Source organism: Pinus tabuliformis, chromosome 9 (assembly GCF_031772625.1).
Source record: "Pinus tabuliformis cultivar Carrire ecotype Pingquan chromosome 9, CPIR1, whole genome shotgun sequence".
Lineage (NCBI taxonomy): Eukaryota > Viridiplantae > Streptophyta > Pinopsida > Pinales > Pinaceae > Pinus > Pinus tabuliformis.
In genome coordinates, this window is record NC_142307.1 from 1,021,741,653 (window position 1) to 1,021,755,326 (window position 13,674).

The 13,674-nt window shown below is 40.3% G+C and overlaps 2 protein-coding genes across 2 annotated transcripts; both read right to left on the bottom strand.

Moving 5' to 3' along the window:
* Positions 1-10,288: 10,288 nt before the first annotated feature.
* On the bottom strand, positions 10,289-10,651 carry LOC149152179 (uncharacterized). The gene has a single exon (XM_089443402.1). It carries the CDS (start codon positions 10,649-10,651, stop codon positions 10,289-10,291), a length of 363 nt encoding a protein of 120 aa, XP_089299528.1.
* A 2,063-nt stretch (positions 10,652-12,714) lies between these two features.
* On the bottom strand, positions 12,715-13,674 carry LOC149152180 (uncharacterized). Its single transcript, XM_089443403.1, has one exon. The coding sequence runs from the start codon at positions 13,672-13,674 to the stop codon at positions 12,715-12,717; it is 960 nt and encodes a 319-aa protein (XP_089299529.1).

Genomic DNA, 13,674 nt, shown 5'->3' on the forward strand with positions numbered 1-13,674 from the left:
AATCATTTATGAATATGAATATTTGCCTTTGTGTTGTGTTCTTCTCTTGTCACAAGTAGTTGTTCTCTTGTCGCAGGTAGTTGTTCTCTTGTGATCTCGCGGGAATCAAGTAGCTGTTCTCTTGGACGAGCGAGGAGGCAAGTAGCTGTGAACACCCAAAGAGAAGAGGATCTAGATCGAGGGACAAACGGAAGACACCGGTAAGTCCATTGATCACCCCTCTTTCACATTTCATAAAGGAAAGAACCAGAATAGCTGTATCTGTTTGTTGCTAAGGCACTGTCACACCTTAGGTGGATAGGATCGTCCTGCATAGGCATTTTTCCCCACAAAAAATTGGCGACTCCACTAGGGAGATTTGTTTTAGTCATTTTATTTTTGTTTATATCATTGTTTGTTTCATAGACTCAACAGCAACAATCGAACTGCTTCTGCAAAGTAGACTGTTGCTGCCTTGATCCTTCACTGGATTTTGTCTATGATCTAAACAATGGACTCACAAATGACTTGATGATCCTTTGTGATAGATCTTAGTACCCTCTCAAAGCATCCCTCTGATTATACCTTGCTTGTGTTTCTGATTTGGCCTGAAACTGTTGATTTTTGAGCAATTTGTGACCCAGAACCCAGGGGAAACGAGAGTTTCTCCTTCAGCGCAGACACTGTGAAGGCAGTCTACATTTCAATGCAGGTCCCGTGAAGGCTACCTGCGATGAATGTCAAACCCACAGTGTTGGACTTGCGCTGAACCAGTTTAGCCTTGTGCAGCTGGGGTTCTCTGCTCTCTGTTGCCCTGTTTTGATCTCTGTTTTTTGCAGCCTTTAACCAGCATAGGTACCAGTCTGATAACTCCTTTTCTTTGCTTAGATTCCGCCTCCTTTTGTACAAAAAGACTGTGAGTGTTTTTATGTGTTTTTACGTCATTTACAGTTTTCCTTTGCATAAGTGAAATAATCATCCTGTAGCCCTTGATTCAGATCTGATTGACTGTGATCTTAGGAGAGAGTTCATTGGCTGTTTACAGTTGATTATCATTTGCTTTTGCTTATTGGTTTGAGTTTGTTTCTTTTAAGTGTCAAAACAAGTATTCATTTCGAAAGTCGCAAAGTGATTGTAATCTCTTCTACCCTTGTTGATTTCGGAAAAAGTAAGCTTGTTTGTATCTGTCATTTAAAAGCAAATTCAAAGTTGTACAAAAAGCTTTCTTTGTAGGCATCTATACTAAGAAAGCGGAAAACAAACACCTGCATTGTGCATTTGCATTTTGATAAGTTTGCATGCTTGATTTAGGAAAGAGTGCATTAGAGTGTGCTGATTGCTCTTTGAGAAAAGATGGTGTTCTTCTTTTCCCTTAGTAGCTAGGATTTTCAAAGTTGAAAAGATAATAAAGCTTGCTTATCATCTTAGACTGCATTTAGGAATTGTACCATACATCTCATGGTGATCCTGAAAGACAAACTTCTAAAAAGATCAACTTAAAATAAACTGAATGAACCTAACAACGCTTTGCAATATAACGCACAACATAGAGGTCTAGGCTAGAGACATGTTCCAGCGTCGTTAAGCCTAGTGACTGTCGATCTCGTGGAAAGTGGGTGATTCCTCCTGAGGGACGATAGCGCTAGTACGGATTGTGCTCCCACGTACCGTCGCGTATATATTGGGAGACCCCTATAGGCATATATCCTTTATCCTTAGGAAGCCATGTCGGCCGCCCTACTGATCGCAATGCAGTGAACACAGCATTCACGAAGATCGACCGCCCGTACCTTAAAAAGTATTCTGCGGTTTTGTGAAAAGTTTGGCACACCCTCTGCCTAGAACTCCAGAGCAGTTCCTTTTGGCCTTTTTCAGACTCTATAACAGAAAAATTCCATCCGAGCATTTGTCACTTCGGGCTCGTTAAAACATCGAAGGAGACTAGAGTCATCTTTAGCTTTTTCTCGACTCTTTAAAAGTGAAAATGCAAGTTGTGTCTAAAGCGTCGTTAACAATTTATTTTAAACGGAACAATCACCCTTTATTCCCGCGTTGATATTTAGGTTGAAAAGATGGAGCACACCAACCAAGGAATTCCCCTTGGTGGAAATCCTAGTCCCTTCTCCTCTTGGGGAGATGTTGGTGCGCCCCACATGGCCACATTGTCGCTTCGAGGACTGACAATTGGCCTACCAGTCTGGCTCTTTTCAACCAATGTCGTTCAGAATACCACCATTCCTGAACAGTCGAGTCAACAGTTAGATCAGACAAGAGTTGCCTCCCAGCCTTCTACTTCATCTTCCTCTCCTCCTTCCTCTTCGCTTGACGGAACTGGTAAATCAAAAAACCGAGTTCCTAAGGAGAAGAAGGAGAAGAAGAAGAAAGAGAAGAAGAAGAAGGAGGCTAAGGCGACTGGGGGCAAACAAGTGTCATCTGACAAAAATCCACACACAGCACTCGCAAGGCCTAAATCGCCATGAGTCATATGCAAGGGAGACCACTTCCATAGAGATTGTCCCTGTATCCCCCAGATACTAAGAGACTTGTCCCCCTGTTTGCACAATTCAGTAGCATCGACCTCTGATAGCCATGTCGATTGCTCACTGTCAACTAGTGGGAGTGAAGCCCCAAGATAGAGTGGGAAAGATAAATTTCCCTACAGGCTGTGTGAAGGCGATCACGCCATCCACCGTTGTCCCTTCTTAGACGAGGCAAAAAGAGTTCTGGAAGATCACCCGATTTTACGAGTGCAACTTCCTCCTGGATATCAAAAAATCTTGCCAAGTCCCTCGCTAGTTGAGAACCCGGCTGACCCGCCCAGGTGGTCAGCCGAAGCACCTGTCATTGAAGATGAACCGTCTGAATCCATACCTGACGAAAGTCTAAAGGTTGAAACGGCAGTTGACCCGGTTTTGCCTTTAGAGGCTCTATCTTCGAATGACACCATCACAGAAGAGAATAAAGACGACACCGTCCAAATTCTCTTCATCAGCACTGACTCTGATGATCAAGGGGGCAATGCCACCATTCCTTTATCACAGGAAGGAAGTTCATCAGAGCGATATCCGGCCGTATACTCGGTCCCACCACCAAGCAACCTGGTTGTGTCCTTTGACTGGAACCAACTAGGCAGACCCCGCTTGCCAGCTAACATACCATTCAGAATTATCGTCCAAATATACAGAATGGTAATGGCTGGTACAGTTATTGATGAAGGGGCATCTGTGAGTATCCTTTCCTCTATTGCTTGGAAAGTGCTTGGTTCGCCTGCGCTTTTGCCTGAAATGAGAAATGTATCAGGCTTTGATAAGGGAACCAGTCCACCTTTAGGGATCCTCCCCAATGTGCCCATAACATTGAAAGGGAAGACCATTCAAATGAACGTGATGGTCGTTCAAGGACCCTTGGATTATAACCTACTCCTTGGACGAGACTACATATATTGCATGGGAAGCATCGTCTCATCACTCTTTAGAGTAATGTGTTTTCCGCATGAAGGAAGAATGGTCAAGCTCGTGGACCAACATTCATTCCCCGGATCACGCATCGCAAGTAGTCATGAACCATCCCTAAATGGTTTATTCACGCAAGAAGTGTCTCAACCCACGGTCCGTCCTCCTGATGAGCGCGAGTAATCCGGGAGGATATGACTGGAACCCAGGGGGCATGCGTCCTAGTCTGCTTCGGCAGAGAACTTTGGGTATAGGGTAGGTTTCCGAGGGAGAATATGACTAGTCCGTACCCCGTCCGTCTAGGAAGAGGGCTATTCTAGAATAAGATTCTCTTGTCAAAGTTATGTGAGTTGACAGACGAAGTCTCTCACCTTTGTCTATTTCGGTAGACATTGCTGAGGAAATGTTTTGTTTGAAATATTAACGAGACAATCTGTGGGTAACCTGAAAGAGGTAAGCCTCTCTCGTTAAAACAAATGTTTTGGCAGAAGAGAAGTAGAGGTAACCTTGAAATCGTCCTTTATACTTGGGGGCATGCAAACCTTTTGGAGTGCAAGCAAGGGGCGACTATTTATTTTTTAAATTTTTAGGTCCTCCCTTTAAACCTGTAGGTCTAACCCTTTAAACTCATAGGATTAGTCGTTTCCGAACTTGCATAACGAAAGGATGCGGAGCAAAGCTTAGTGAGATGAAGCTCCATAAAAAATAGAATCTTGATGAGACACTCTTATCATATGACTGGTATAAACGAGCAGTTTTAGCATAAAGTTCATGCTCGTTAAAAAATAAACGCAAGATCCGAGCAGTTTTAGCGCATAGTTCATGCTCGTTAAAAAATAAACATAAGTTTGAGCAGTGTTTTGGCGCATTCAAGCTCTTTAAAAAATGAACCTATCCCGGTAAATAACCATTGTGTATATGACTTTATCAGCCATTAAAGCCTTGGTCGTGTTTGCACCGTCACCTCCACTTTTCATTTGGCCGATCGTTCACCTCCATATGATTGTTTACCCATTTTGAGGAACAGCTGCGAAGAGTGATTTCACCTAGCCATCCTTGTGACACTGCCGTGATTGGAAAATTCCAACCTGTACCTGGAATCAGCTGCTAACCCTGTTCATCACTCGTTCCTCAAAAGACGAGTCTTCTTTAAGATCTTTTCAACTGACTCGTAAAATATGAAAAGATTGCCGAGTTTTGGCCTTCCAGCTCGTTAAAGCGACCGGAAGTGCTATCCCTCCTCTAGATTTTAATCTTTTTGGACCTGAGGGATTATTGCACAAAAAGATCGAGCGATTATTTTGTTCGGCTCGTTAAAACTATCGAAAACTCATCCCTTCTGTATTGTTTTATACTTTTTCGGACTTAATGGATTAGATGACGAAAAAGGAATTTTGGAGTTAACTTTATGTACCTTTTCAGACTCTCTAAAAATGAAAAGGACCGAGTTATCCTTGTCGTTAGACTCGTTAAACCACTAAATAGCGACAAACTTGTCTTTAGACGAGAACGAGTTTCACTATCGCTAGGCTCGTTAAAACATAGCGATGGGCTTGCCCGAAGGGCAGGTTATAGAACAAGCATATGTTATCCTCCTCAAGCTTGACAAAAATAAAGAGGTATCGGTCAGCAATGACTGGGGAAAAATTGGGAAAAACTAAAGAAAACTTTGATGGTAGCAAGTCGCTCTTGAACATGACACTTTTCCTCCGTACCACAATCGGGTTGGGTTGTTTCATTCACCGGTCACATCACCATGGTCTCGCCATACCATCCATATTTGGGGTAATTCTACCGATCCATCGCATCAGTGTCGCCATATGTTCAAGAGAAGTCGTTCAGAAAGAGTCATCCAGGTCCCATCCACTGCCATACATTATCCTTCATCCATTCATGACCGCCACCCTGAATCATATGTCACAGATCGTTTTCACCTCCATTAAAATCATTAGCTCTGTTCCGTGTCACTGATGTGGGATTCATTAAGGCCCTCCTTTGACGGATCGCTTCTTGTCGACATCAGCTCATTATCCAAGAAGTTGATCTAGGAACAACCCCTTCAGCACTTTGAAGCTTGCATGCCTCAATGGCAAGTTTCTCACTTCCGGCGACAGGTATACATCAATGACCTTCGACCAGAAGATTTTGCGTGGTGTTCGACGCCAAGTCCTTTATTCACACCACGTGAATTGTACTACAGTACCTTGAGGGTCATTATCATTATCGGTGATTCCTCTCGCGCTTGTTAACGGTTTACATCATTGACCGGTAATCAAGCGATGTCTTTCCATGTTCGACTTCAGCACAATTCTCACATGGATCGACTTGTACTTAGAGTGAAGATTGGATGAGTTTGAAGACCCCGGATCTAGTTTCATCCATCCGGGCTGCGATATATATTCAGGAAATATAAAAACATTTGACATGTACATCATTGCAGCAGATGATCATCCTACTCAAAGGATGATAATTTCACCAAAATTATCAGTCTACCATCAGACGATCGTCTGTTCTATGTACAAAAATGAATTTACAAAGCTGAGCATGGGAATGCCCGCCTCAGCTAGATCATGAAAGCAGTATGAATCATAATGTATTGTATTGTATATTATTGCAGGTCTCCTCCCAGCAAATGAATGAACTTCGGACCCTCCTGGATAAAGCATTTCACCCGATAAACGGCCTCATACTTTAGGGGGCAACTGTTATAGACATTTTTGTGCCTTACAGCATTGAGCATGAAATGTCCATAATCTAAGGGATCCAAAGTCCCTAAACATGTTGTTCCTACCCCTAGAGGAACAAGGCTAACTAACCACAGCAATTCACAGAAGTTCTCCACCTGAAACTGCTCAAAAACAAGTCAATTCAGGATCATGTCAACTGCTCCACTGAGCATCTGCGCTGAATGTCAACTGCTCCACTGTCTACCTACGTTGAATTTCAACTCCAACAAAGGCTACCTGCGCTGAGCGAGATTGGACAAGTGGCAGGCTCATTCCTCAATGTGTCAATGCCGAGGAAGCTTCCAAAATGACACTTGCCTCAGGGAATTCGACTGGTGATGAGTAAGAGGTTCCAAATCTCCAATTGGAAGCAAGAACCTCCAAGTGGACTCAAGAACTGAGAGAGGGAGAGGACACTAGTCAGATCTCAAGCTGACTCATCCTCTCTCCAAAATAACTATATATAGATCTCTCCTCCATGAGATCTAGAGGCTGGAATTTTGTTATTGCAAAGAATTGCTGTTGGTTTGAGACTGGATCATTGGGTGCTTAATGCTTTGAAGGGTGGTGAAGATAGGAATTCCATTCTACTGGGAAGGAGATGCTGGATTGGAGCCCTCTGGGTTGTATCTCTTCCTGAACCTTGTTATCAATCAATAAAGCTATCTTGGTTTTCTCCTATATACTGGTGTATTTGTATGATTGCATTAGTGTATTTGATTTACTTCTAATCCTGAATCATTTATGAATATGAATATTTGCCTTTGTGTTGTGTTCTTCTCTTGTCGCAAGTAGCTGTTCTCTTGTCGCAGGTAGTTGTTCTCTTGTGATCTCGCGGGAATCAAGTAGCTGTTCTCTTGGACGAGCGAGGAGGCAAGTAGCTGTGAACACCCAAAGAGAAGAGGATCTAGATCGAGGGACAAACGGAAGACACCGGTAAGTCCATTGATATCCCCTCTTTCACATTTCATAAAGGAAAGAACCAGAATAGCTGTATCTGTTTGTTGCTAAGGCACTGTCACACCTTAGGTGGATAGGATCGTCCTGCATAGGCATTTTTCCCCACAACAATAAGGAGGTCATCAACCCCACCCTAAAAGATCAAAAGTATCTCTCTGTTTTATCTAGTTCAAAGAAGAAAATTAATATAGCCAAGATTAGAACAAACTCTCATGAGCTCCATAGTGAAATGGGTCATTGTGCAGTTCCTAAAACACCATGGATGGAAAGGTTCTGCCATCTCTGTGAGAATATGAACATCGAGGATGAAAATCACTTCCTCTTAGAGTGCCCTGCGTACAACCACATTAGATCTCAGTTTCAAAATCTTTGTTGCAATACTGACCTTCCTAGCCCTTTACGTTGTCAAAATTACAGTGAGCTCGGGAGGCTTCTCCGAGCTTTTTGAGCATAAGAATAAAATCTTAAATCAAACTAAATAATTCGTTTCTTTAGGTCCGATAGACCAAAGTTTGGTCTCAGTGGACGTTAACCATCATCATCATCATCATCATCATTTTTATAATTTTATTTTTAACTTTGTTTTTTCAAATTACTTAATTTAAATATTTTTTTTTTAATTAGTTCTTTTTCTAATTTTAATTTATTTATTTTTAATTTTTTTTTCTATAATTATTATTATTTTTTTTTTTGTTTAAATGAGGTTTTTTCAATTTGTTTTTTTATCTTAAAAAAATGATTTTAGATTTATTTTTTCTTGTGGTTCATTTTCTTATTTATTTTTTGATATTTTTTGTTTTTTTTTTTGTTAATTTTTTATTCATTTTTTTTTACGAGGTAATTTTGGTTTTTTTCTACATTTTTATAGGTTTTTTGTTTTTTTTCCTTTCTTATATTTTTTTGTATTTGGTTTTTTGTTTTGTCAAGTTTTTTTATTTTTATTTTTATGTTTTATTATTAACATGTTTTTTTTTCTTTTTGTCTTTTTTCTTTTTTTTTCACTAACATGTTTTTATTATTTTTATTTTTGTCATGTTTTATGTTTTATTTTTATGTTTTAAGTTTTTTTTTTTACATTTTTATGGTTTTTTTGTTTTTTTTTTTTTTTTAAGTTTTTTTTTTTTTAATGTTGTATTTTATTTTATTTTTTTCTTTTTTCTTTTTGTTTTTTTAAATTTTATTTAATTTTTTTTACATTTTATAGTTTTTTTTGTCATTACTATATATTTTTTATATTTGATTTTTTTTGTCATGTTTTTATTATGTTTTATTACTTGTTATTATTTTTATTTTTTATTTTTTTTCAATATTTGAAATTTGTTTTCTTTTGTATTTTTGTGTTCTTTTTTATTGTTTTTTTTTCAATATTTGAATTTTTGCATTTCTATATATTTTTTTATATTTGATTTTTTTATCATGTTTTTTATGTTTTATTATTTGTTATTATTATTTTTTTCAATATCTGAATTTTTGTTTTCTTATGTATCTCTGATATATATATATATATATATATATATATATATATATATATATATATAGGGTCTGTATCGATGCTTGTCTAGCAACCTGGTCCCATTATGTGGAATTTGATAGTTGATTTTAAATTTTTCGTTATAATGAATTGAGTCTGCCCCACAATGTGTTAATTTCATGGTTGGGCTTTAAGTTTTCATTACAATGGGTTGAGCTCACCTACACTGCGTGTCAATTTGATAGTTGATTTTTAAATTTTTTTTACAATGTCTCAAGTTGTCTTAGGCTAAGATTTTAAAATCGTTATACATTTAACATTTAAAAAAAAATACTCTTGGTATAATAACTCTTTCATTTAGGTGTTCATTTTTAAAGTTTTTTTAGTCATAAAATTTTTCCATAATGTCATGTTTGAAATATTTTGAAAACTTGAGATTTTTTTGTAGTCATAATCTTTGGTTTTAATTGCATGGTTGAAAAATTGTCAAGATTTTAATGTTTTTCTAAGTCATGATATTTTATCTTTAATGCTACGGTCAAAAACAATTACAATTTCAAGGTTTTTTAGAGTCAAGATATTTTATCTTTAACAACATGGATGGAAATAGTTGGAATTATCAGACATGATATTTTATCTTTAACATCATGTCCGAGAATTGTTGGAATTTTACAGTTTTTCAAAGTCTGGATATTTTCTCTTTAACTCCATTGCTAAAAAATGTCAAAATTGTAACCCGATTTTTTTTTTGTTTTTTTTTTTACAGTAACGGTTAATTTTATTTATGGTGGCAAACAAGCTACCGCAAGCTCTTACAATACAGCGGAGTCAGAGACAGAATCTCGAAGAGAGCTGTTTGGATTTGGGTTTGTTCGCCTCTCTTCCGGAATTTTACCAGTCTGTCGGTTGATTAGAATCCATGGGTTGAACGCTTCGCCTACTTTGACATGAGGTCCCTCAAAGCTGATTGATGAGCTGTAGGACAGGGTGGAACATCGCACAAGGTCGGAGGACTTCCCTGGGAAAATCCTGATCATGCAATACATAAGAGCAGCGGTGCTATTGATTGGTGGAAGATACTGGTTATCCACGTCTTCTTTGGAGAGGCTACTACTGTAACGGAGGAGCTCCATCGCAGGGCCCAATTTTTGCATCGCATAGAGATTGCAGCCTTTCGGAGATGAGAAGCTCTGGTTATGCTGAAAACGGCCTTCAGATTTGAGAGCAAAGTAAAGGTCAAAGCTGGAACTGAGCTGGCATCTTGAAGGACCTTTGTGGGCTCTTGAAAAGTAGGTAATCGACAGGAAACAGGGGCCATTGAAAGGAAGACTGCCAGAGAATGAGAACAGGCCTGAGACCACCGTTTTAATTAGTTTGAATATGCAGTGAGATGGGATCCCGTGGAGTAGGGTATTGAGGAGAAAAGAGATAGCCCTAATATCAAATAGGATAGGAAGTCCGGTCAGCAGATACATTAAGGAATGGAGCATGAAGATTCAATCGAGTTGACCACCAGAGATCTCCGATTACAGAGGGAGCCAAGATTGGCCTCCATATTAGCTTGAGAGTTGAGATTCCTTAAAATGTGGAAGAAGGAAATTTTACTGAACTTGGGCAATAATAGCCGGATTTTTTTGATAATAGTGGCTAAATGAACCTGATGGGAGGTCTTAGGATAGATCAACGCCTGGATGATAAGTCTAGAATCTCCAAAGACAGAGAGAGAGGATATTTCTATTAATCGCCAAATTCAGCCCCTGCCATAGTGCAAGAGCCTCTGCTCTGTTTTTGGTTTCGATTCCCAGACCCCAATGGAACCGCAATTCTGGAGAACCTCCAGGACACAGTAGAACCCCACCACTGCCAGCAACCCCAGGGTTTCCTTTAGAGGCCCCGTCGAAGAATAAACAGTGATCATCCAGGGCCGATCTCCACTTAATAAACTCCATTTCCTCCAGCCTAATCTCCCAGTTGGCATGGGCGAATGCTGGAGGAATGGACCTTTCCTTCAGATTTGGAACCAGATCTTTAAGCCATTGCTCCTCCTCTTTGACCAGATTCATTTCATTCCTTGGGGAAGTGTTGGCTTCCAAAGCCTCGCCGAGCAAAGCTTTGATTTTAGAAATAACTCTTATGGAAGTGCAACTTTCTTCTCGAAAAATTCTATTATTCCTTTCCAACCAAAGCTTCCAGCAGATGAATTTAGGGATCCACATCCAACTTGTTTTAAGAAGACTTTTTTTTGTAAGGCAGAAGGGAGATAAACTGGCCCAAGTTCGGAGCAGAGAAGGAATGCTATCTGGGAGATCAAGTTTAGCTGGACCTAACAACAGTACTCCCCTCCAGACTTCTTGAGCAAAGGGACAAAGCAGCAGCAGGTGATTGACAGTTTCTTCATCAGACAAGAAAAGGGGACATCTGGAAGGCCCTTCCATCCCTCGTCTACGCAAATTTTCTCTGGTAAGAATGCTTTGGTGTGCAACAGTCCAACAGAAGAAGTCAATTTTGGGGAGAGAGGGAAAATCCCATATAAATTTCCATTGAGCTGGGTTGGGAGGAGCATATGGGACAGCCATAATTTTTTTATAACCTTTGGAAACAGTGTATGAGCCAGAGAGGGAGCCCCAGCCTCTTTTGTCTTTAGTAGTGGCCTTTGATGGAGATTTCCCTTGAAGCAGATCTAACAGCAAAGAAGCTTCCCCCTACAGCATAATGGGGACCTCCCCCAGATTCCAATTATCCCAGGTTCTATCAGGAGCATCCTTCCAGTTCGATATATCCCACAGAGTAAGCAAATTACAAGACTGAAGCCAATCTTTGATGTTTGCAAGACCTTCCACTTGGTTCAATGGTTGATCACCCATAATCGAGTCTTCCCAGATTTTGATCTTTCTCCCGTTACCAGGGATCCAGTAAAGATAATGGCTGAATTGCTCCCTAGCAGAGCTACAGAGATTGAAGATCAGGGATCCTTTTAAAGATCTTGGGGGCTTATCCAGGCATCTCAAGCGTTGCCCTTGGAAGTATTTCTTCCAAATAACTCTTTTACTCCAGCTAGAGTTTCCAGAGACTAAATTCCACATGATCTTGGATCCCAAAGCAAGGTTTTGAGCAGCCAAATTACGCAGGTGGAGGCCTCCTTCCAAAAATGGTCTCTTGAGAGTTTCCCAATTCACTAAATGGATCCTTCTATCGTTGTTATTCCCACCTTCCCACAGGAATCTTCTCAACAGACTGTCCAATTTACTGAGAAAGGTTTTGGGGGCAAGGAGAACAGAGTTTTGATATAGAGGCATACTTATAAGGACCGATTTCATAAGGATGACTTTCCCTGCATTATTCAGCCAAGAGGCACCCCAAGCTTGGATTCTATTCTTTATCTTATCGAGCAGTGGTAGCCAATGAGCAACTTTAGGCTTAGATTTGAAAATTGGGATCCCGAGGTATTTAAATGACTCCCAATTTCGAATTCCATCCATTTCTAAAAGTCTTGCAATATCTGACAGCTCCTTGATCGAGCAGTTCCAGCCATAGATAGAGCATTTTTGATAGTTAATTTTGCTGCTCGAGAACAACCTGTAAATGTCCAGCTCCTTCTTGAAGGATCTAGCAGAGATTATGCTGGCTCCTCCAAGCAACAAGGTGTCATCGGCGAACTAGGCATGGTTAATGTCTTTCACCTTGTGAGTAGTTCTGAGGCCAGGAAGGGTTTGATTCTGCTGATTATGATCTAGTTGGAAACTAAGCACCGAGGCCTGAACAGCATAGAGGAGTGGAGACAAAGGACATCCTTGTCTCAGGCCCCTAGAGGCTTGGAAGAAGTCAGTAGAATGGCCATTGACCAGTGGCGCGATCCATGGTGAGGCAATACAGGCTTTCACCCAGTTTATGAAGTCTGTTGAAAAGCCTAACTTCTTCATCACAATGAACAAAAATTCATGTCTCACCCTATCAAATGCGTTAGCCAGATCGAGCTTAATCACCATACCTTTCTCATTTCTTTGGCAACTAGAGTGAACTGCTTCTTGCACCAGCACAATGTTGTCCAATATCTTTCTTCCTTTTATGAATCCGCCTTGATTTTCAGGGATGATGTCTGGCAGTATGATTTTAAGCCTGTTGGCTATTATTTTGGAGACCAAATTATAACTAGAATTGCACAGGGATATTGCCTAAATCTGCTGAAGTCTGAGGCGCCTTTCTCTTTTGGGATCAAGGCGAGAAAGGCCGAGTTAATGCCACCGCCCAGCTTTGCACAGTTCTGGGACTTTCTGACCATTCTCAATAGATCTTTTTTTATTATTGACCAGCAAGACAATAGAAACCTGACAGAGAACCCATATGGGCCTGGGGCTTTATCAGGCTCCATGTTGTCCAGAACTTTCTTAAGCTCTTCCATACTGATCAGGGCTGTCAACATGGCATTATCCGATTCCTGAACGCACTTGGGAATTAATTCAATCGGGTAGGCATGAGGATCAATAGCTGGTTCTTCAGGAGCCGAATAAAGATCTTGGAAAAAGGAGTAAGCAGCTCTCTTAATGCCATTGAAATCCTTAATCACAGCGTTTTGGTAATGTATCTCAGAAACTGATTTGAAATTCTTTCGGGCTTCTGCTTGCTTATGAAAGAAGCTGCTATTTTTATCTCCGGACTGCAACCATAGATTCCTAGACTTCTGTCGCCAAAATTCTTCCTCCTCCCTGCTAGATCTATGAACCTCTTTTTGAAGCTCGACTTCTTTTTGGAGAAGACTTTGAGATACAGGACTATGCTCCATATCTAATTGGTGAGCAGCAAGACTGTTTAGAGTTTCTTTTCTTTTGGCAGTAGGGGATTTCAATCTTTTAGCCCACTCTTTAAGGTTTCTTTTTAGGCCCCTGATTTTCTCTTCCCACACAAAGAATGGAGAACCGTGGACAGGCCTATTCCAGGATTCAGAAACCACCTCTTGGAATCCTTCTTGCTGAATCCACAGAGGGCTGAAACGAAAAGGAATGGGGCCTAGATTACCATCCAGGGAAAGCTCGAGGAGGATGGGCTTATGATCAGAAGTGAGATTTGGAAGAATTTTAGAGGTGGCCAT